At 63.4% G+C, this 21,669-nt stretch overlaps 1 protein-coding gene across 2 annotated transcripts in view; it reads left to right on the top strand.

The window, feature by feature from the left end:
* Positions 1-20,733, top strand: part of PRKCSH (protein kinase C substrate 80K-H) — a 38,961-nt gene extending 18,228 nt beyond the window's left edge. Inside the window, exons 13-19 of one of the 2 annotated variants that reach the window (XR_007769649.1) lie at positions 2,169-2,238; positions 9,360-9,449; positions 12,753-12,827; positions 13,465-13,564; positions 15,608-15,765; positions 16,059-16,218; positions 20,620-20,733. Coding sequence is in view for 1 of the 2 variants with exons in the window: in XM_050925032.1 (XP_050780989.1) it covers positions 2,169-2,238; positions 9,360-9,449; positions 12,753-12,827; positions 13,465-13,564; positions 15,608-15,748 (476 nt within the window). In the remaining variant the exon portion in view is untranslated. Of the gene's footprint in view, positions 1-2,168; positions 2,239-9,359; positions 9,450-12,752; positions 12,828-13,464; positions 13,565-15,607; positions 15,766-16,058; positions 16,601-20,619 lie in introns of those variants that run through there. The other variant, XM_050925032.1, reaches the window with a different exon arrangement.
* Positions 20,734-21,669: the final 936 nt, after the last annotated feature.

Genomic DNA, 21,669 nt, shown 5'->3' with positions numbered 1-21,669 from the left:
GGGGCTGTCCGGTCCTGGTGGCGCCACCTGCCCTCTGCCATGCTGCTGTTACAGTACAGCCGCGTGTTGCCTTTTCTCCGCCGGGCTGCGTCCAGCCCCGTCTCTGCCCATTGGGGGCTTGGCGGCTGGCACCACGCAGCCCGCCGTGCCAGGGCTCACCCCAAGCTGCCTCTTGGCTCCCTCTGTCAAGCATTTGTTATGTGCAGCAATAAAAGAGGCTTGTGGGGATTGTCTCAAGCCGGGGGGCCCATCTGTCCCGGCATCCTGTCTGCAACAGCGGCTGGACCCCAGTGAATCCAGCTCGCTCCTGAGCCCCATTCAACGCATGAAGAGATACGAGCCGTGTTTCTGCCAAGTTACTATTACGTGCGCGGCCTAAGCAGCTCCCTGGGCTAGGATTCAAACCCAGATCTCCAGAATCCCGGTCCGGTGCCTTAACTGCAACCCCAGCCCGGGTGTCAGGCCCGGTTACAGCTCCCGAAGAGAGGGGGAGTTCTGGTAGGAGCCCCCGCAGCCTCCTCGCTGCCGATGTCATCACGGCTTCCAACCCGAGCTGTCAACACTTCAATGCCGAGTCCAGTGAAATGTACCAGACGGACGCCTGGGCTCTTTACTGCCGCAGTATAACCGCAGGAACGGCCTCAGAGGCGCCTGGATTCTGTGGCCGGGTAGCGGGCGTCTCCCCGGGAACGCAGCCTCGTCAGCGTCTGCCCGGCTAAGTGCAGCTGCCTCTCTTCAGGAAGCCGCTCAATACCCGAGGCTGCTCCGCTGAGCCGAAATGACCCAACGCCGCCCTCGGGAGTGGGGCTCCGGTGCCTGGCTCTGGCCCAGATTTGCTGCCTTGAGCTGAGAGTGCAGAGCTGGGGAGGCCGGATGGCACCGTTAGTTTGTCTTCACCGAGCCCGGGAACGTGTGTGTGATCAAAGCACCTTCCAGCCACCCTTGAGCTGAAACCATCCAGAGATAGGGGGACACGGGACACGGCGGCATCTAAGAGCCCCAAACCCTCCGTATTGCTGGGGGATCCCAGCAAAGACCAGCCTCATTGCTGGGTGAGGTCAAGCCAGAGAGGGGGCGTGGGGGCCAGTGTAACTACTGCTGGGGAACCGATAGGGGGAGGGGGGGGAGAAGGATAACTAACCCCTCCCAGATCACCTACTTAGCAATAATTAGGCAAAGTAACCCCTGACTCAGTTCCCTAGTGCCGCCGGCCTGCTGAGTGACCTTGGGCAAGTCACTTTCCCACCCCATGCCTCAGTTTCCCCATCTGAAAACGGGGTGAAGTTTTGGGCCCTCCTAGAACAGCCAGTAGCTGCTGCTCTCTGCTTGCCCCGGCTAGTTCAGATCATTGTGTCGAGGCCAGCGGGCCGGGGAGGGCTCTGTCTCCAGGCTGGGCAGTGCCACTCCTGCAGGCTCATCTGCTGGGGCATTAATCCCGAATAAGCTGGCGTGTGAATTCAAAGCACGGTAGCCTCCACGTGGGGACACTGTGCTGGTCTCGCTTGTGCCTGGGCCACCCGGTCTCTGTTAAATGGGTCTGAGTGGAGTCACGGCAGGAGGCTGGGGGGCACCTAGAGATGGGCGGCAGAATGACCCTCTCTGCCTGTCCCGCAGTAGCAGTAGGTTGTTTACCACACACTTTTCTCTCCGTGGGCTAAGGGGGTAGTGCTGCTGTGGGGCGGCCTGGGGAGCAGAGCCCCCGCTGGCTTCAAGGCAGGAACAGCACGTGACCACCTGCTGCGGCCTCTGGCAAGTCCTGCCGGTTGCCACGGAGGGTACCTGCCTGCCACAGCTAACCATCTCCCGAACCAGCCCCACAGCGAGCTGGATCCTCTCCCCACATTGGGGAAGGGGCTCTTCAGCATTGGATCTGGGCTGCCAAGGAGGCGTCTCTGCAGACAGGTCAGGAAGCAGCCGGCTATTGGGCCTGCTTGAAGGCAGCTTGGCAAGTCCCGCGCTGGCTCCTAACAGGCCACGCAGACTTGCTTCTGCCCCCGACGGGGCAGCTGGGGATTGAACGGGCTGCGGCGTCTGTCCCTCGGCTTTGCTGCAGGGGACGCTCCAGGCGGCTGCGCCCCAAGGACACTGTAGGCAAAGCAGCCTGGCCTTCTCCGGCCCCTGGCCTCACCTCCCTGCCTCCAGCCTCACCTCCCTGCCCTCTCTTCCAGCCGCCCAGAGAGCCCGGGAGCAGTTTGAAGAAGCCGAAAAGTCTCTGAAGGAAATGGAGGATTCCATCCAGTAAGGGGGCAAACGGAGGGGGGCGGTTAAAGGGGTGTGGCAGGAGTGCAGGCTCGGCATTGGGGCCCCACTTCCACGTTGTCCTGTCCCCTCCCACCCCCTCAGCCTGCCCTGAACAAAATTAACTTGGGAAACTCAGATGCCTAGAAATGTGACGAAGCCTCTTGCTAGAGGGTGGGAGACTTTATGGTTAAAGCATGAGATGGGCAGGCAGGATTCCTGGGTTCTGTGCCCCTCCCTGGGATGGGGTGTGGGGTGGTGGGTAGAGCTGGGCAGGCAGGACTCCTGGGTTCTGTGCCCCTCCCTGGGATGGGGTGTGGGGTGGTGGGTAGAGCTGGGCAGGCAGGACTCCTGGGTTCTGTGCCCCTCCCTGGGATGGGGTGTGGGGTGGTGGGTAGAGCTGGACAGGCAGGACTCCTGGGTTCTGTGCCCCACCCTGGGATGGGGTGTGGGTAGATCTAGGCAGGCAGGACTCCTGGGTTCTGTGCCCCGCTTGGGGGTGGGGTGTGGGCCGAGCTGGGCAGGCAGGACTCCTGGGTTCTGTTCCCTGCTCTGGGATGGGCTGTGGGTAGATCTGGGCAGGCAGGACTCCTGGGTTCTGTTCCCCGCTTGGGGCTGGGGTGTGGATAGAGCTGGGCAGGCAGGACTCCTGGGTTCTGTTCCCTGCTCGAGGGTGGGTTGTGGATAGAGCTGGGCAGGCAGGACTCCTGGGTTCTGTGCCCCGCTTGGGGGTGGGGTGTGGGCCGAGCTGGGCAGGCAGGACTCCTGGGTTCTGTTCCCTGCTCTGGGATGGGCTGTGGGTAGATCTGGGCAGGCAGGACTCCTGGGTTCTGTTCCCCGCTTGGGGCTGGGGTGTGGATAGAGCTGGGCAGGCAGGACTCCTGGGTTCTGTTCCCTGCTCGAGGGTGGGTTGTGGATAGAGCTGGGCAGGCAGGACTCCTGGGTTCTGTTCCCCGCTTGGGGGTGGGGTGTGGGCTGTGGATAGAGCTGGGCAGGCAGGACTCCTGGGTTCTGTTCCCCGCTCTGGGGTGGGCTGTGGATAGAGCTGGGCAGGCAGGACTCCTAGGTTCTGTTCCCCGCTTGGGGGTGGGGTGTGGGCTGTGGATAGAGCTGGGCAGGCAGGACTCCTGGGTTCTGTACCCCGCTTGGGGGTGGGGTGTGGGCCGAGCTGGGCAGGCAGGACTCCTGGGTTCTGTTCCCCGCTTGGGGGTGGGATGTGGGCCGAGCTGGGCAGGCAGGACTCCTGGGTTCTGTTCCCCGCTTGGGGGTGGGGTGTGGGCCGAGCTGGGCAGGCAGGACTCCTGGGTTCTGTTCCCTGCTCTGGGATGGGCTGTGGGTAGATCTGGGCAGGCAGGACTCCTGGGTTCTGTTCCCCGCTTGGGGGTGGGGTGTGGGCCGAGCTGGGCAGGCAGGACTCCTGGGTTCTGTTCCCCGCTTGGGGGTGGGGTGTGGGCCGAGCTGGGCAGGCAGGACTCCTGGGTTCTGTTCCCCGCTTGGGGGTGGGGTGTGGGCCGAGCTGGGCAGGCAGGACTCCTGGGTTCTGTTCCCCGCTTGGGGGTGGGGTGTGGGCCGAGCTGGGCAGGCAGGACTCCTGGGTTCTGTTCCCTGCTCTGGGATGGGCTGTGGGTAGATCTGGGCAGGCAGGACTCCTGGGTTCTGTTCCCCGCTCTGGTGTGGGCTGTGGATAGAGTTGGGCAGGCAGGATCCTGGGTTCTGTTCCCCACCCTGGGAGAGGATTGTGGTCTAGTGGGTAGCGCAGGTGTGAGATAAACAGCAGAGGCATCGGGCTGCAGAGCCCCAGAAAGTGAAACTGCCCAGCCTTGTACTGCGGCTGGGATTGGTGATGAACTGCAGCTAGGACCAGAAGCCAATTAGCTTTCCCCAGTTAAGCTGTTAATGAGGACTGGGGATTTCTGAAAATCCCTTCTTGACAAGGCTCCTTGATCTCCGCTGCTCTCCCGTGTCACAGCCTGGCTGTTATGACTGCAGTGTTGCTGCTCTGGGGTGGGGGGGGTTGTTTAATAGAGACACCCACCCACCCCCAGGGGACCACGTGTCCCCTCAGAGCTGTTTATTTGGAGCAGTAAATCAGCTTTCCCACCCCCCCTGCAGCCCTGACACCTCCCAGGAGATCACAGTGCGATGGAAGCTGACTATAAAAACAAAAAGTGCCCAACCCCCAAGCTGTCTCCTATTGATTGCGCCCCACCCCGAACTCCGGGCCTGCCCCTGTCCCGGCCCCAGCGGGGGGCTGCAGCACCCTTAGCGGAGAGACCTGTGGGGGCAGACGCTGCAGGGTGGACACACCAGGCTGCCTTGCTGGGGTTTTCTGGTCCAACCCCGCCTCTCACCCAGCCCCTGGGATTTTTCAGCGTACGTGGGGGCGCCCATAGGGGGCACCAGTTCCTGTTTGGGGCCCAGGTCCAGTAAGGTGCTTCAGCACCTGAGTGACACACACACACCCCGTGCTGGGAGATCTCTCCCGACGCGATACCGTCCCGAACTGGGCTCTGGTATCTGCGCAGCAGCCAGGCACCCCGTAGAGAGACACTAAGAGCTGCCTTCACCAGTCTCTAACCCACTACCCCCCATCTCCCAGAGCTGGGGATAGAACCCCAGAGTCCGGCTCCCAGCCCCTCCCTGCTCTAACCACTCCCAGAGCGGGGAATCAAACCCCGGAGCCCTGACTCCCTCTCTGCTCCTGCTCTAACCACTAGCTCTCCCTGCTGAAGCTGGGGAAAGAACCCAGGAGTCCTGAGTCCCAGGATACACACTGCTCTAACCACTGGACACCACTCTCCTCTTAGTGCTGGGAATAGAACCCTGGAGTCCGGCTCCCAGCCGCTCCCTGCTGTAACCACTCCCCTCCCCGAGTGGGGAATCAAACCCCGGGGTCTTGGCTCCCAGCCCCTCCAAACGCGAGAGCGAGCTGCAGGCTGTAACCCATTTCGGGGGCGTTGGGGGATGGGCTCTAAAGACCCTTCTCCTGGTCGGACCCGGCCCCCCCCCCTTTGAGGTAGACGGCACCCCCTGGAGTTCCAGCCAGGCAGCCTGTTCCGATCAATCGAAATCACCTGAGGTCAGTTCCACCCCCTAAAACGGCAGCAGGTGCCAGACTGGGCCTGTAATTGGAGCCTCTCTTCCAAATCCGAGGGCCTCCCCCACCCCCCGGCCACCTGACGGGGGCTGCTGGTCTGAGCCATCAGCCAGCCCGGAGGGAGGGGTTAGAGACCGGCCCAGGGGGGTGGCTGGTCTGAGCCCTCAGCCAGCCCGGAGGGAGGGGTTAGAGACCGGCCCGGGGGGGTGGCTGGTCTGAGCCCTCAGCCAGCCCGGAGGGAGGGGTTAGAGACCGGCCCGGGGGGGTGGCTGGTCTGAGCCCTCAGCCAGCCCGGAGGGAGGGGTTAGAGACCGGCCCAGGGGGTGGCTGGTCTGAGCCCTCAGCCAGCCCGGAGGGAGGGGTTAGAGACCGGCCCGGGGGGGTGGCTGGTCTGAGCCCTCAGCCAGCCCGGAGGGAGGGGTTAGAGACCGGCCCGGGGGGTGGCTGGTCTGAGCCCTCAGCCAGCCCATAGGGAGGGGTTAGAGACCGGTCCAGGGGGGTGGCTGGTCTGAGCCCTCAGCCAGCCCGGAGGGAGGGGTTAGAGACCGGCCCGGGGGGTGGCTGGTCTGAGCCCTCAGCCAGCCCGGAGGGAGGGGTTAGAGACCGGCCGGGGGGCTGGCTGGTCTGAGCCCTCAGCCAGCCCGGAGGGAGGGGTTAGAGACCGGCCCAGGGGGGTGGCTGGTCTGAGCCCTCAGCCAGCCCGGAGGGAGGGGTTAGCTACGGAACGGCGACCGGTCCGGGGGGGTGGCTGGTCTGAGCCCTCAGCCAGCCCATAGGGAGGGGTTAGCTACGGAACGGCGACCGGTCCGGGGGGGTGGCGGATCTGAGCCCTCAGCCAGCCCATAGGGAGGGGTTAGAGACCGGTCCGGGGGGTGGCTGGTCTGAGCCCTCAGCCAGCCCGGAGGGAGGGGTTAGCTACCGGTCCGGGAGGGTGGCTGGTCTGAGCCCTCAGCCAGCCCATAGGGAGGAGTTAGAGACCGGTCCGGGGGGTGGCGGGTCTGAGCCCTCAGCCAGCCCATAGGGAGGGGTTAGAGACCGGCCCGGGGGGTGGCGGATCTGAGCCCTCAGCCAGCCCATAGGGAGGGGTTAGCTACGGAACGGCGACCGGTCCGGGGGGTGGCTGGTCTGAGCCCTCAGCCAGCCCATAGGGAGGGGTTAGAGACCGGTCCGGGGGGTGGCGGATCTGAGCCCTCAGCCAGCCCATAGGGAGGGGTTAGAGACCGGTCCGGGGGGTGGCGGGTCTGAGCCCTCAGCCAGCCCATAGGGAGGGGTTAGAGACCGGTCCGGGGGGTGGCGGGTCTGAGCCCTCAGCCAGCCCATAGGGAGGGGTTAGAGACCGGTCCGGGGGGTGGCGGGACTGAGCCCTCAGCCAGCCCATAGGGAGGGGTTAGAGACCGGTCCGGGGGGTGGCGGGTCTGAGCCCTCAGCCAGCCCATAGGGAGGGGTTAGCTACAGAACGGCGACCGGTCCGGGGGGGTGGCGGGTCTGAGCCCTCAGCCAGCCCGGAGGGAGGGGTTAGCTACGGAACGGCGACCGGTCCGGGGGGGTGTCGGATCTGAGCCCTCAGCCAGCCCATAGGGAGGGGTTAGAGACCGGTCCGGGCGGTGGCAGATCTGAGCCCTCAGCCAGCCCATAGGGAGGGGTTAGCTACGGAACAGCGACCGGCCCGGGCGGTGGCTGCGAGAGCTGGCGAGCGCACAGGGGTAAGGGCAGCGCGCGGCCACAGGGTCGGAGCCAGAGGAAGGTCCAGCGCAATCCAGCGGCTGGAACCTGGAGCCAGACAGCCTCAGGCTGGAAACTGACAGGGAGCGTACGGAGCCGCTGGCCCAACTGGCCGGTTTGAAATCGAGACGGGGGCTGTCTGAAAGGACTACCGGGGGCAGTTCTCTGGCCTGTGTCCCTGTGAACAGGGCAGGTGGGATTGGTCAAACCCCAGCAGCAGCCTGGGCAAACATGGCGCCTTCCATCCCATCAGGAGGGAGGAAGCACCAGTGCCTCTTCCCCCATCACCCCGCTCCCCACTGCTGGGGTGGAGCGCAGCGGGCAGGCTGTGCAGGGTAGAACAGGAAGTGGAGCGGGGCTGATCGAAAGGGGAGCTGTGGGGGAAGATCCGGCAGGCTGAGATTTGACCAGGCCTCTGCTGTTCACGCCCCAGCTCTTGCAATGTTCTTTAGGTTGTCGTCCGTGCAGGGGTTCTCTGTTCTGCCATCCATGGGTGGGGAAACTGAGGCACGGGAGAGGAATGTGACTTTCTACATGGTCTAGGAGCAAGTTAGCACAGCTAGGGATAGAACCCAGGAGTCCTGACTCCCACCCAGCCCCCTGCACTAACCACATACCCCACTGCACTCCTAGGGCTGGGAATAGAACCCAGGAGTCCTGACTCCCAGCCCCCTGCTCTAACCACTAGTCCCAACTCCCCTCCCAGAGCTGAAAGCTCAGCTGCCAGCACTCAGTTAAGCTGGAGTTCGGCAGCTTGGCCAAGGCATCTGGCCCCCTCCCCCCTTCTCCAGCTGACTGCAGCCTGCCCCAGAGAGGCCAGTAATTAGCAGTAGCCCTGGCTACCAGTACTGGGGAGGTAACCCAGACAGCCCCCCCTTGCTGACGGCAGGTGCCCGAATCCCCTGGGGTCCAGCCCGTGGCAGGAGCAAAATGGGGCCTGGAATTTTATCCCCCTCCCCTCCAATATCCCATCTCTGCCCCTCCCAGGGCTGGCTGGGGTCAAGCCCTGGGACTGCCCAGTACCCCCCCCCCCAAAAAAAAACCCACCCCCCTCCTCCCATGAGCTAGGCCAGGGGGCTGAAGGCAGGGTTGGCCCATTGTAAGTGGAAGATGACTTGAGATCTGAGAATTTGTGTTTGGCACAAAGTGAACCCTGGGAGCCAGGACTCTTGGGTTCCACCCCAGCTCAGGGAGGAGAGTGGGGTCTGGTGGTTAGAGCAGGGGGGAACTGGGAGCCAGGACTCCTGGGTTCTGTCCCCAGCTCTGGGATGGGAGTGGGGTCTGGTGGTTAGAGCAGGAGGAGCTGAGAGTCAGGACTCCTGGGTTCTATCCCTGGCTCTGGGAGGGGAGGGGAATCTAGTGGTTAGAGCAGGGGGAGCTGGGAGTCAGGACTCCTGGGTTCTGTCCCCAGCTCTGGGAGGGGAGTGGAGTCTAGTGGTTAGAGCAGGGGGAGCTGGGAGTCAGGACTCCTGGGTTCTATCCCCAGCTCTGGGAGGGGAGTGGAGTCTAGTGGTTAGAGCAGGGGACTGGGGAATGGGAGCCAGGACTCCTGGGTTCCACCCCAGCTCGGGGAGGGGAGTGTGGTCTGGTGGTTAGAGCAGGAGGAAATGGGAGCCAGGACTCCTGGGCTCTGTTCTCAGCTCAGGGAGGGGAGTGGTGTCTAGCGGCTTGAGTGGTGGTTTCTGTTCCTTCCTCAGGCCCTGACACACACACCCCACGTACTATCACCTTTTTTTGCCTCAGTTTCCCCGTTCTAAAATGAGGCGAGTAACTTTCCTCTGCCTGAGGGGGAGAGACACCATGTCTGCTGGGGGGCTTTGAAAATGAAAAGTGCTGGGGGCAGGGGTGGGGAGCGGTCACCAGCCACCCTTGTTATGCCAGGGGGATGGGAGCGAGGGAAGAACCGAGGCTTTAATGCCCCTGAGAGGAGCAGGACTCAGTGACTCAGGAGCCAAGGGTGCCGGGGAGTCGCTGCCGTACGGGGTGAATGGAGGGCAGGCCACGGGGGCAAAGGGCTGGCTTCCCAGTGGACCCAGACAGCAGGAAATCATGTCGTCCGGGTGGCCCAGAGAGCAAAGCAGAGGTCATGGGGGTGGCGTCCCTGCTCTGTCACTTGAGCACGTCACTGAGCTGCTCTGTGCCTCAGTTTCCCCAGCAGTACACTGTCCTTCCCAAGGGGCTTGGGAGGGGCTAGACACTCTGGCGATGGGGGGTTGGGGTGTGTATGTACCCAAGAGCGCCGGGGTCTGAAAGGAGCTGAACCGCGGGGCTGACCTCTTCCCCCGCCCCTGTGTCGTTCCAGGAGTCTGGAGAAGGAGATCTCGTTTGATTTCGGCCCCCAGGGGGAGTTCGCGTATCTCTACAGCCAGTGCTACGAGCTCAGCACCACCGAGTAGGTGCCGGTGATCGGATTGATTCCTCCCTCCCGCCCTCAAACCACAAACTTTCACTGGGGCGCCCTGGGACTGACCCACCTCCAGGATCTCTGAGCCAGCCCGAGGTTTTCGGCCAGACTCCGGCTCTGCCTCAGGGGTAACACCCAGAGGACGCCCAGCACCCAGCATCACGGCGCTCCGCTAACCTCGAGCGAAGCACTGAGTGTGCTGCTCGCTTGGGATGGTGTCAGCAGGACGCCTGGGTTCCCTTCCCAGCTCCACCACCGGCCTGCTGGATGACGATGGGCAAGTCATGTTCCCGCTTGGTCCTCAGTTTCCCCTCCCACTCAGCTCTCGGTCGGGGGTCCGGGCAGCGCCTGGGGCCCGCTCAGTTGAGGGGGCTGGGTGCCAGGGTACAGGGTGACAGCATTAATTAGATCCTTGTGTATGGATGTGGTAACTGAGGCACGGACAAGGGGAGTGGCCCCGGTGTCACAGTATGCCAGTGGCAGAGCCAGGAATAGAACCCAGGAGTCCTGACCCTGTCAGGCTCCTGCTCTAACCACTAGCCCCCACTCCCCTGCCAGGCCTGGGAGCAGAGCCCTGGCTCAGCCTGGCACCTCTCCACGCCATCCCCTGTGAGTTCCCAGCAATGCTGGGGCTGCCGATTTGTTCCAACCCACCTCAGCTGGGTGCCCGACCTGCCTTCAGGCACCAGTGTGGGGGCGGCAGGAACTGAGCTGCCTCCTTGGCATCCAGTCATCGGACACGGGGTGAGCGGCGCTGGGCACGGTCCCTCCCGGAGACGAGCGGAAAAATTTTCCACTTCCCCCCTCTCGAAACAGGTCAAACTTCGTCCCCAAGGCCTGGCTCAGCTCCAGGGGGGAGGCGGGGTCAGAGCTCTGCTTGGCCAGGAGTTTTTCTGGGGCTCAGCCCCCCATGCCCACCCCCGGATTTCCCTCCCCCAAAACTGCTCAGCAGTCGCCCGGGGATGTGAACTGGGAAAACCCAGCCTTGAAGGGGAGTGGCGCCATCTCTCTCCCCCCTCCTAATCTCTCTCAGCTGTATCCTCCCAACCCCCCTCTGAGCGTCTCTCCATTGTACAGATGGGGAAATTGAGGCCCAGTGGGAGAATCGTCTGCCCACACTCACATGGTGTGGTAATGGCTGAGCTGGGGATAGAGCTCAGGAGTCCTGATGCCCAGCTCCCTTGCTCTAACCACTAGACCCCACCCCTCTCTTGGAAGAGGGTTGCCGGGAAATCCGGACTCCTGGGTTCTATTCCAGCTCTGTGAGGGGAGGGGGGTCTAGTGGTTAGGGCTGAGCAGGGAAACCGGAGGGCTGGTTTCTATCCTCGATGCCTCATCTCACTGGTGCTCAGACCCTAGGACAAGCTGCTGGCTCCATGCCTTGATTTCCCCTTTCACTCCCTTGGGGCTGTCCCTGTGCTGGGTGCTCTGAGATCCAGGCGACCCTCACTCAGTCTGCAGGGGGAATTAACCTGCCTGGATCAGCTTCTCCAGATCGCTGCACAGCCCTGGGGGTGCGGGGGGGCTGCTCTGCTTTGTGTTCCCCCCCATTATTTTCTTGGCTGCCAGATGGATGCGCTCGCTAACGAGTTGTTTTTTCCTGGTAGCTATTTAGGACTAATTTCCCCAGAGTCACAGAGCAGCTCCCAAATGCCGCCTTGTCTCTTTAAGGCAGGTCCTCCCCCCCCCCCCCGCAAATCATTGCCCAGGTGATGCGCCACAGCAACGCATCATGGGGAGGGGTCAGCTGGGAAATGGAGAGGGAGGGGGTAGGAAGGGGGGAGTGGGGTGGGGGCTTGGGAATGAGGAGAGGGGGGTAGGAAGGGGGGAGCAGGGTGGTTTCTGGGGAATGGAGAGGGAGGGGGTAGGAAGGGGGGAGCGGCGTGGGGGCTAGGGAATGGAGGGGTGGGGGGTAGGAAGAGGGGAGTGGCGTGGGGGCTGGGGAATGGAGGGGGAGGGGTAGGAAGAGGGGAGTGGCGTGGGGGCTGGGGAATGGGGGGAGGAGGTAGGAAGGGGGGAGAGGGTGGGGGCTGGGGAATGGGGGTAGGGGGGTAGGAAGGGGGGAGCGATGTGGTTTCTGGGGAATGGAGAGGGAGGAGGTAGGGGGGAGCGGGGTGGGGGCTGGGGAATGGGGAGGAGGGTAAGAAGGAGGGAATGGGGTGGTTTCTGGGGAATGGGGGAGGGGATAGGAAGGGGAGTGGAGAGGGGGAGAGGCTAGGAAGGGGGGAGAGGGAATAGGGGGAGGGGGGTGGGAACGGGGGGAGGGGGTGGTTTCTGGGGAATGGGGGGAGGGGCTAGGAAGAGGGGAATGGAGAGGGTAGGAATGGGGGCTGGGGAATGGGGGAGAGGGGGTAGGAAGGGGGAGCGGGGTGGTTTCTGGGGAATGGAGAGGGAGGAGGTAGGAAGGGGGGAGTGGGGTGGGGGCTGGGGAATGGGGGTAGGGGGTAGGAAGGGGGGAGCGGGGTGGGGACTGGGGAATGGAGAGGGAGAGGGTAGGAAGGGGGTAGCATGGTGGTTGCTGGGGAATGGGGGTAGAGGGTAGGAAGGGGGGAGTGGGGTGGGGGCTGGGGAATGGGGGTAGAGGATAGGAAGGGGGGAGAGGGTGGGGGCTGGGGAATGGGGAGAGGGGGGTAAGAAGGGGTGAGCAGGGTGGTTTCTGGGGAATGGGGGAGAGGGGGTAGGAAGGGGGAGCGGGGTGGTTTCTGGGGAATGGAGAGGGAGGAGGTAGGAAGGGGGGAGTGGGGTGGGGGCTGGGGAATGGGGGTAGAGGATAGGAAGGGGGGAGCGGGGTGGGGGCTGGGGAATGGGGAGAGGGAGGTAAGAAGGGGGGAGCGGGGTGGTTTCTGGGGAATGGGGGAAGGGGGTAGGAAGGGGGGAGTGGAGAGGGGAAGAGGGAATGGGGGAGGGGGGTAGGAAGGGGGGAGTGGAGAGGGGAAGAGGGAATGGGGGAGGGGGGTTGGAAGGGGGAGTGGAAAGGGGGAGAGGGAATGGGGGGAGGGGGGTAGGAAGGGGGGAGCGGGGTGGGGACTGGGGAATGGGGGGAGGGGGTAGGAAGGGGGAGTGGAAAGGGGGAGAGGGAATGGGGGGAGGGGGGTAGGAAGGGGGGAGCGGGGTGGGGACTGGGGAATGGAGAGGGAGGGGGTAGGAAGGGGGTAGCATGGTGGTTGCTGGGGAATGGGGGGGAAGCGTGGGGGGGCCCCCAGCCCCAAGGGGGCGCTTGGCCTCTGCCTGCTTCTGGGGCGCTGCTGGGGGGGTCCGTCGCTCACCGCACTCTCGCCCCCCCCCCCCCAGGTACGTTTACCGGCTCTGCCCCTTCAACAGAGTGTCCCAGAAACCCAAACACGGCGGCGCCGAGACCAACCTGGGGTAAGACAGAGCTGGATCCCCCCCCCCCCGAGCTGCGCCCCCCCGGGCCAGTAGACCCCCTCCCCACCCCTGCCAGAGCTGAGCTCCCCGGGCTGCAGCCCCCCCACCCCCCCCCCGGAGCTGCGGTCCCCGGGCCACAGCCCCCCCCTCACCCCCCGAAGCCGCGCTCCCCGGGCCGCAGCCCCCGTCTCACCCCCCCCGGAGCCCCTCTCCCTGGGCCACAGCCCCTCTCCCACCCCACCCCCCGAAGCCGCGCTCCCCGGGCTGCAGCCCCCCTCACCCCCGCCCCGGAGCCGCGCTCCCCGGGCCACAGCCCCTGTCCCACCCTCCCCCCTGGAACCGCGCTCCCCAGCCTCAGCCGCCCCCTCACCCCCCCCCGGAGCCGTGCTCCCCGGGCCGCAGCCCCCTTCCCCCCACTCTGCACTGGAGCCGCGCCCCCAGCGGGGAAAGGCCCCAGGTCCCCCCGCGCCAGCCAGTCCCCGCCCTGGGGCAGGATCAGAGCCAGCGCCCCCTAGAGGGGAAAGGCCCCATGATCCATTCACAAGCTTCCCCCCCCAAGCTGGCATTGCCCTTGCACAGGCTGGGGGTCGGCGGTGGCTTCTGTGGGGTGCTGACCTTTGACCCCCCCCCTTTGCAGCACGTGGGGTTCGTGGGCCGGCCCGGACGAGAACAAGTTCAGTGTCATGAAGTATGAACACGGGACGGGCTGCTGGCAGGGCCCCAACCGCTCCACGACAGTGAGTGTCCCGGCCTGCCCCACGGGGGCCCCCCCCCACCCTGAGCTGCCCCCCCCGTCCTGAGCCGGCCTGACACCCCCCTACCCCCCTGCCCTGAGCCGGCCTGATGCCCCCCTCCCCGACCCAGCCTTCCCCACAGGGTCCCCTGCCCTGAGCCGGCCTGATGCCCCTCTGCCCCCCCCTGCCCTGAGCCGGCCTGATGCCCCCCTCCCCGACCCAGCCTGCCCCACAGGGCCCCCTGCCCTGAGCCGGCCTGATGCCCCTCTGCCCCCCCCCCTGCCCTGAGCCGGCCTGATGCCCCCCTCCCCGACCCAGCCTGCCCCACGGGGCCCCCTGCCCGCCCTGAGCCGGCCTGACACCCCCCACCCCCCTGCCCTGAGCCGGCCTGACGCCCCACTGCCCTGAGCCGGCCTGACATCCCCCTACCCCCTCCCTGCCCTGAGCCGGCCTGACACCCCCCTGCCCCACTGCCCTGAGCCGGCCTGACACCCCCCTGCCCTGAGCCGGCCTGACATCCCCCACCCCCCTGCCCTGAGCCGGCCTGACATCCCCCTACCCCCTCCCTGCCCTGAGCCGGCCTGACACCCCCCTGCCCCACTGCCCTGAGCCGGCCTGACACCCCCCTGCCCTGAGCCGGCCTGACATCCCCCACCCCCCTGCCCTGAGCCGGCCTGACATCCCCCTACCCCACTGCCCTGAGCCGGCCTGACATCCCCCTACCCCACTGCCCTGAGCTGGCCTGACGCCCCCCTGCCCCCCCCCGGCCCTGAGCCGGCCTGATGCCCCCCACCCCCCTGCCCTGAGCCGGCCTGACACCCCCGCCCCCCCTGCCCTGAGCCGGCCTGACACCCCCCTACCCCCCCCCCGCCCTGAGCCGGCCTGACACCCCCACCCCCCTGCCCTGAGCCGGCCTGACACCCCCTGCCCCCTCCCCTGCCCCACGGGGCCCCCTGCCCGCCCTGAGCCGGCCTGACACCCCCCCACGCCCCTGCCCTGAGCCGGCCTGACATCCCCCCACCCCACTGCCCTGAGCCGGCCTGACACCCCCCTACCCCCCCCCCACCCTGAGCCGGCCTGACGCCCCCCTCCCCGACCCGGTCTGCCTCACGGGGCCCCCTGCCTCCTGCCCTGAGCCAGCCTGACACCCCCCTACCCCACTGCCCTGAGCCGGCCTAATGCCCCCCTCCCCGACCCAGCCTGCCCCACGAGGCCCCCTGCCCTGAGCTGCCCACCCCCCCACCCTGAGCCAGCCTGACATCCCCCCACCCCCCTGCCGTGAGCCAGCCTGATGCCCCCCTCCCCGACCCAGCCTGCCCCACGGGGCCCCCTGCCCTGAGCTGCCCCCCCCCCCGCCCTGAGCCGGCCTGATATCCCCCCACCTCCCTGCCCTGAGCCGGCCTGATGCTCCGCCCCCACCCTGAGCTGGCCTGATGCCCCCCTCCCCGACCCAGCCTGCCCCAGAGGGCCCCCTGCCCTGAGCCAGTCTGATGCCCCCCTTCCCGACCTGGCCTGCCCCATGGGGCCCTCTGCCCCCCTGCCCTGAGCCGGCCTGATGCCCCCCGGCCCTCCCCTGCTGGCCTCCCTCCCCTCCCCTGAGCCGGCCTGCCACCCCCACCCCCTGCCCTCCCCACTCCTGAGCCTGCCACCCCCAGTCTTTACCCCCATCCAAACTCCCATGGGGGGCATCAGCCCAGACAGCGCTGTGCCCATAGATATACCCCTGGAGCAGCTGCCAATAGTGGGGGCAGGCCCTGCCTCCCCCTTAACTCTGCCCCCTAGGCACTGGGTCCCCCTTAGCTCTAGCCCCCACCCCACCCCAGGGTGTTAAAGCCTGCAGGTGCGTGGTGAGCCCCTGTGTACAGGAGGCCAAAGCCGCTCCCCCCGATCCCCCACCCCAGCCATTCCTGTCTGACGCCCGGCTGGCTGGCACGGGCAGGTGCATTGTAATGGAAATCGCCCTGGAGGCTTTACCGGCAGTGCCCCAGGGCATGGCTGGGGGCCTCTCCCTGCACCCCAGGCTGACAGTCGCCCTCCGGCCTCCAGGTGAAGCTGACGTGCGGCAAAGAGACCGTGGTCACGTCCACCACGGAGCCAAGCCGCTGCGAGTACCTGATGGAGCTGGTGACGCCGGCCGCTTGCCAGGAGCCCCGCGACCCTGGCGCCGCCGACCACGACGAGTTGTGAGGGGCCAGGAGAGGCAGGTATATGCCCCCCCCATGGCGCTGGGGGGACCAATCCTGGTTTGGGGGGAGCAGGGATGGAGCCTGGAACAGGGATGGGACCGGCCCTGTGTCCTTAGCCCAGGCCGGGTGTGCCTCAGTTTCCCCTTGCCCCCAGGGTGGTGATGGGCTTGGCATGCCTCAGTTTCCCCATCTCTCACTGTTCCTTGCTGCTCTTCGGGGGGCCCCAGGGGGCCTGCTGGCATTAGCTGGGCTGTCACCTGCCTGGTGCCCCCCATCTCACAGGGCATCTCCTCCCTCTCTCTCTCTCACAGAGTCTCTCTCCTGCGGCCCCATCTCCCATTCCAGGGGGTGGCTGAGTGACTCTCCTCCCCCCGCCCCGATCTGGACCTCACCACTGCCCACGGCTGTGCCCGCCCCCCGCTGCCCAGAAAGACGCCCACGGCCCGCCAGCTGCCATTTTGACACCAGAATGTGAGTCGTGCCCCATGCCCGCCAGGCAGCTGCCAGGCTGCCTCCACTGGATTCCCTGTCAGCCTGGCACAAGTCCCTGGCAGTGCCGCCGACGTCCTGGGTGATCTTCCGTGAGCAGCTCTGCTCAGGGCACTGCCCATGTGCCCAGTGACTTGGGGGTCCGGTCACCGGCAGAGGGTCCCAAAGCCAAGAACTTCCATGCCATGAGGCTGCCCCCCCTTCACCCGAGGAGCTGCCCCCAGCCCCTGCGTCGACTGAGCCAGGCAGAGAGGCCGGGGGCGGGGAGGCACTCAGGGGTCGCGACCCCCGGCCAGCACCGGGGCAGCGAGTGGAGAGAACACGCGTCAAGGATTTCCATCCCAATAAAGGACGTTTCTCCTCAGCTCCGCGTCTGTCCTGAACCCGTCACCAGCGGGGCTGGGCGAGCCGGGGGCTGCGGGGCGGGAGTGAGGGGCACTGGCGGAGCAAGGGGCTGTGGGTCGGGAGTGAGGGGCACCGGCGGAGCAAGGGGCTGTGGGTCGGGAGTGAGGGGCACCGGCGGAGCAGGGGGCTGCGGGTCGGGAGTGAGGGGCACCGGCGGAGCAGGGGGCTGCGGGGCGGGAGTGAGGGGCACCGGCAGGGCGGGGGGAGCCCAGGGCTGGGCCAGCAGGGGCTACAGGGCGGGAGTGAGGGGCACTGGCAGGGCTGGGGAGGGAGCGACCCTCCCTGCCGTGCCCACCCCATGGGCCCTTCCCGCTGCAGCCGGCTCTGGGCTGGCAGAGCGCAAGGGGGGGCCTTTGTTGCCTTTTCTCTGCTCCCTCCTGTTGCTGCCCCCACCCCATTTCCATAACAAAGGGGCCTCCCTGCCCCCTCTCCCAGCTGGGCCCCCAGGTGCCTGCTGCGGGGGGTGGGGGAAGCCCCCAGCACAGACAGTGCCGGGGGGGGGGGGAGCAAGGGCGTGGCTACACTAAGCTGGTGTCTTGCGGGGGAGGGGAGGCCTCGCTGGCCTTTTATGCCCCAGCTGCTCAGCCCCAGCTCCCCTCCTGCCCCCCCACTGGACGCGGCTGGGGGAGGAGAGGGCCCAGGTGGGGGAGGGGGAGGCCACGGGTAGCCCCCAGCCAAGCTGCCCAGTCTGCGTCATTCCCCTGGTGCCTGGCAAGGCAGGCAGAGCCACACTCTGGGCCCTTGGTCTGTTCTGCCGGGGGGGGGGGGCAGTTTGCGCCCTCCCTGACATTTCCCCCTCCCCGTCCACCCCAGCCGTGGCTCTCTGCCTTGCGGGCCGGATCAGAACCGGCTCTGGCCGGCAGCGGGGCTGGTGCCTCCCTGCAGGAGCCTGGTGCCCACCCCAGGGCATGGAAATGCCCACCGGGGCCAGCGGGGCATTGGGACGGGGGGTGGAGAGCCAAGTTCAGTGCCCGGCGCTGGTGCTGCCTCAGCGCGTGATCTTGGTCCAGGTGCTTTGGCGGTTTGCAGTGAAAGCAGTGGGTGCCGGGTGCCTACGTACTGTCAAGGAGCTGCGCCTTTGTCTTGCTCTGTGCCTCAGTTTCCCCCTCTGTCTCGCTCAGAAAGCCCCAGCTGCCAGAGTCCTGGGCAGCTCGGCCAGCCTAGCTGAGGGAACGCTCCCATTGTAGAGGAAGGCTCCGTTCCCAAACAGTTGGTGACAGTCAGTTGGGCGTTTTAACGGGCAGGGGCGAGAGTGCGGATTTGGGCCTCTGGAGTCCTGGCTTCTAGCCCTGCCTCTGCCTGACCTGGCACGAGTCACGGCCCTGCCCTCTGCCTCAGTTTCCCCACCTGTTTGGACTGTGCTGCGAGCTTGGCCAATGACCAGCTCTCTGGGGATGATTTAGCGACACGGCTTAACGCCCCCAGAGCACCTCCCACTCCTGCTCTTCTTGCCAGCGGCTCGGGCCTGCCGTGCTCAGAACGCGTCCTGTCCCTTGGAAGTGACGTGTGAGGAGTGTGACCCCAAGAGGGTCACAACAGGGAACAAAAAGCCCTCCACGTGCCCACATAGGAACACGCGTGTGAACACGCGTGTGTGTTTAAAATGCCATGAGTTCTGAGCCGTTCTCAGGATTTGAAGGCCTCAGGGGTGACTGTTTGCGATTGGGAAAGCTGCGGCCTGGGGAGGGTTGAACGCCCGCCCCTCTAATGCCAGGCCCCCACACGCCCATGCCCCCCCATGCACCTACCCACGCCCCCCTGCACGCACATCCAGCCCCGCACACACAAACGCACACGCCTGGGTGTCCTCCCCCCGACACACACACGCAGCAGAGAGAGACGCGTAAGATTCTGAACTTTTTAATTTTCTGGCATGAAAAGTACAAATAATTCAACAAGTCCATGTAAAAGTTCCTTACAGTCGCTGTGCCGGAAATCCCAGTAATAAATTAACGAAATGCAAAGTGTCATTGAAATCAGCTTTTGCTTTGTGTTCTGTTTTACCACAGTTTTTTGTTCTTTTTTTTTTCCCCCTCTAAGCCCCCTTCCTCTCGGCCCCTCGCTCGCCCTGCCTGGCGTGATTTCGGTTTTGGCTTCCAAACCCTTCCAAATAAATGAACCGTATGAAATGACAGCCAGGGGCGGGGGGATACGCAGTCTCCAGCAACCCATTTTGCCCCCCCAACTAAATCCACGACAAGGTAGGTGGAGGGGGGAGTGAGAGAGGTTAGGAGCATGTCCCCCAGGTTATGAAACCCACCGACCCATTTCTCGGAAGTAAATTGTCCTAGCAACTGGAAAAGGAAGTAGGAGTCGTCTCCTCTGCCGCTGGCTCAGCCGTTCGCTGCAATAACCCGACAGTGCTTATTGCTACTAGAAAAAACATCGGGAGCGACGGGTTGACCTGATCAGCTATGGAGAGAGCTTTTTCCTTTCCACGGCTAAGAGCTCGTCTGCAACTGCAGGCGGCGCATCGGATGCCAAGGACAGTTCGAGGGGTGGGGGGGGGGGCTTGAAAGAAACCGGATCTTGGTTATCCAGCCGAATCCAGCCGGCGTTCTCGCCTGCAACGCCCAGCGGTGCCAAGTCAGCTCTTCTCCACCGGCCCTGATTCAGCAATGTTCTTTACGCGGCTCGGCTGTGGAGTGGGTAGGATGAGGGACTGGGAGTCACCTCTCTCTGCTGTGTGACCTGGGGCAAGTCACTGCCCAGGGCTGTGCCTCAGTTTTCCCTCCCAGCCTTTGTGTATTTAGCGCTTCAGGACAGGGACCTTCGCTCACTCTGTGCCTGGGCCCCACAACGGGGCCCAGATCTCAGTCGAGGCCTGTGCAGCGCCCGGCATAACGGGGCCCTGATCTCTGTCGGGGTCTGGGCAGCGCCCGGCACAACGGGGCCCTGATCTCTGTCGGGGTCTGGGCAGCGCCCGGCACAACGGGGCCCTGATCTCTGTCGGGGTCTGGGCAGCGCCCGGCACAACGGGGCCCTGATCTCTGTCGGGGTCTGGGCAGCGCCCGGCACAACGGGGCCCTGATCTCTGTCGGGGTCTGGGCAGCGCCCGGCACAACGGGGCCCTGATCTCTGTCGGGGTCTGGGCAGCGCCCGGCACAACGGGGCCCTGATCTCTGTCGGGGTCTGGGCAGCGCCCGGCACAACGGGGCCCTGATCTCTGTCGGGGTCTGGGAGTGCCCGGCATGATAACCCCCCCCCCAATCTTAGTTAGCTCTGTAATCCTGCTCACATGCTTAAATCCATTGCTGAATCAGGTCCAGAGAGAAGTGCAATTTGCCCCTTTACATGCACAATATCGGCTTCACGGGAGGCTCTTTTTAAAAGAAAAAAAAAACTGAAATAAAAGGAAATCCATCACCAAACTGAAATCGATCCTTGGTTTTACCTGGGCGGAGGGGGGTGGCTGAGGGCTGAGGGCTGTGTTCTGTAGGGGACAAGGGGCTAATCCATACACCCAAGAAAAAAAAATAGATCAAACGACAAGCTAGAAATTCGAGTCCCTTAACCTGCTCCTAGAATGGAGAGCAGAAACAGGCTTGCAGTTTCCCCCTACACGACAAAAGTAATCGATGTAACATTGATGCCCACAGACACGCTTTGATCGATAATTGAGCTGTACCCGTTTCTTTACATCGGCCCCCTTAACTTGAGTCCGTGCACTTCGCCTCGATTGGAGCATCGCTCCTTAAATGGTTTTATTACGATGTTTTGAGTTTTCTGTTCCCTTTTCCATTAATAAATAAATTAGGTAAAACCACGTCTCAGCAAATTAAAAAATAGTTCCTCTGTAACTTGCAGATCTGATGAGATAACATAAATATACACAAATGTACTCATACAAGGCAGTAATCATAAATAGTTAAGTTAACAATAAGTTAAAACTACAAGAAGCTAAAATCCGCAAAAAGATACAAGTTAATGGTGCCAGTTAATTTTTTTTGTCGTTTTTCTATGTTTTTTCGCAAACAGAAGCTCTCACAGATTCGTACGAACACAGAACACGTTTATCTTCAGAACTCAAGAAATCCTAAACTAACTTCTAAATCATTTAAACAATTAAAACTCAACTAATGCTAAAAGGTTTTCGTTAGCGTTACGTTCTCTTTTTTACGTCGTTGTTCTTTTTTCCCGTTTGTTTTCTAAAGTGAAAGAGTTGGTCTCGTTTTTGTCAAACCAAAACTGGAAAATCAAATTAAAAAAAAAAAAAAAACAAAAACAAAACCTAAACCAAAAAGTAGCGGCTGTGTGTTGTTTGGGATGTGAGTTGGGATGTGAATCGCCGTGACGGGCCTCGGCTAAAGCAAGAGCAATTGAGTTTCCCCCTTTTTAAGGTTTGGGATTTAGTTTAAATCAATGTAATTTCTGCTCACTGTTGCGGGGGGCGGAAGAGAAAAGAAAATCAGGCAGGTGAGTTAGTAACATCCCTCTGGGGATAGTTCCCTTCCATTACCAGGGTCGCTCTATGCTGCGACAAACGAAAGAAGCCTATAGAGCAAGAAGAGTGATTGTTTAAAAAGTCTGTTAGGACTCCTGACAGGTTTATTCTCTATAGATTTTGGCTTAAACATAAGACACTGGAAGATATCTTCTCAGGAACGGCTGGACTTCAAGGAGTTGAAAGTGGTTTTTTCAGCAGAAATCCAGGAAACTGCCCCCTTTAAACTCCTTGAAATGAAACATCCTTCAAAGAAATTAACCAAGGGTAGAGCTCCGCTACAAGCCACCAGTATTGGGGGGAATTGGCTCCCGTCACAGGCAGTGGTTACATTAGAGCTGGTGGGAGAAAAGGGGGTTTCTTTTCCCCCCATTGGAAAATGTAGATTTTTAGTTGGAAAACCAAAAAACTGGAGTATTTGGCAGCAGAAAACTGAAAAATGGTGGCTGAAAATGACCAAAAACTGACATTTGTATTGGCCAAATTTTTTGAAAACTGACAGTAAAATGGACAAACACTGATAAGTGGCCAAAAACTTCCCCAAAATAAGGGGGAAATGGTTGAAAATTGATGAAAATTTGACT

The sequence above is a fragment of the Gopherus flavomarginatus genome, chromosome 16, assembly GCF_025201925.1.
Source record: "Gopherus flavomarginatus isolate rGopFla2 chromosome 16, rGopFla2.mat.asm, whole genome shotgun sequence".
Taxonomy (NCBI): domain Eukaryota; kingdom Metazoa; phylum Chordata; order Testudines; family Testudinidae; genus Gopherus; species Gopherus flavomarginatus.
This window is presented reverse-complemented; position numbering and strand designations above follow the sequence as displayed.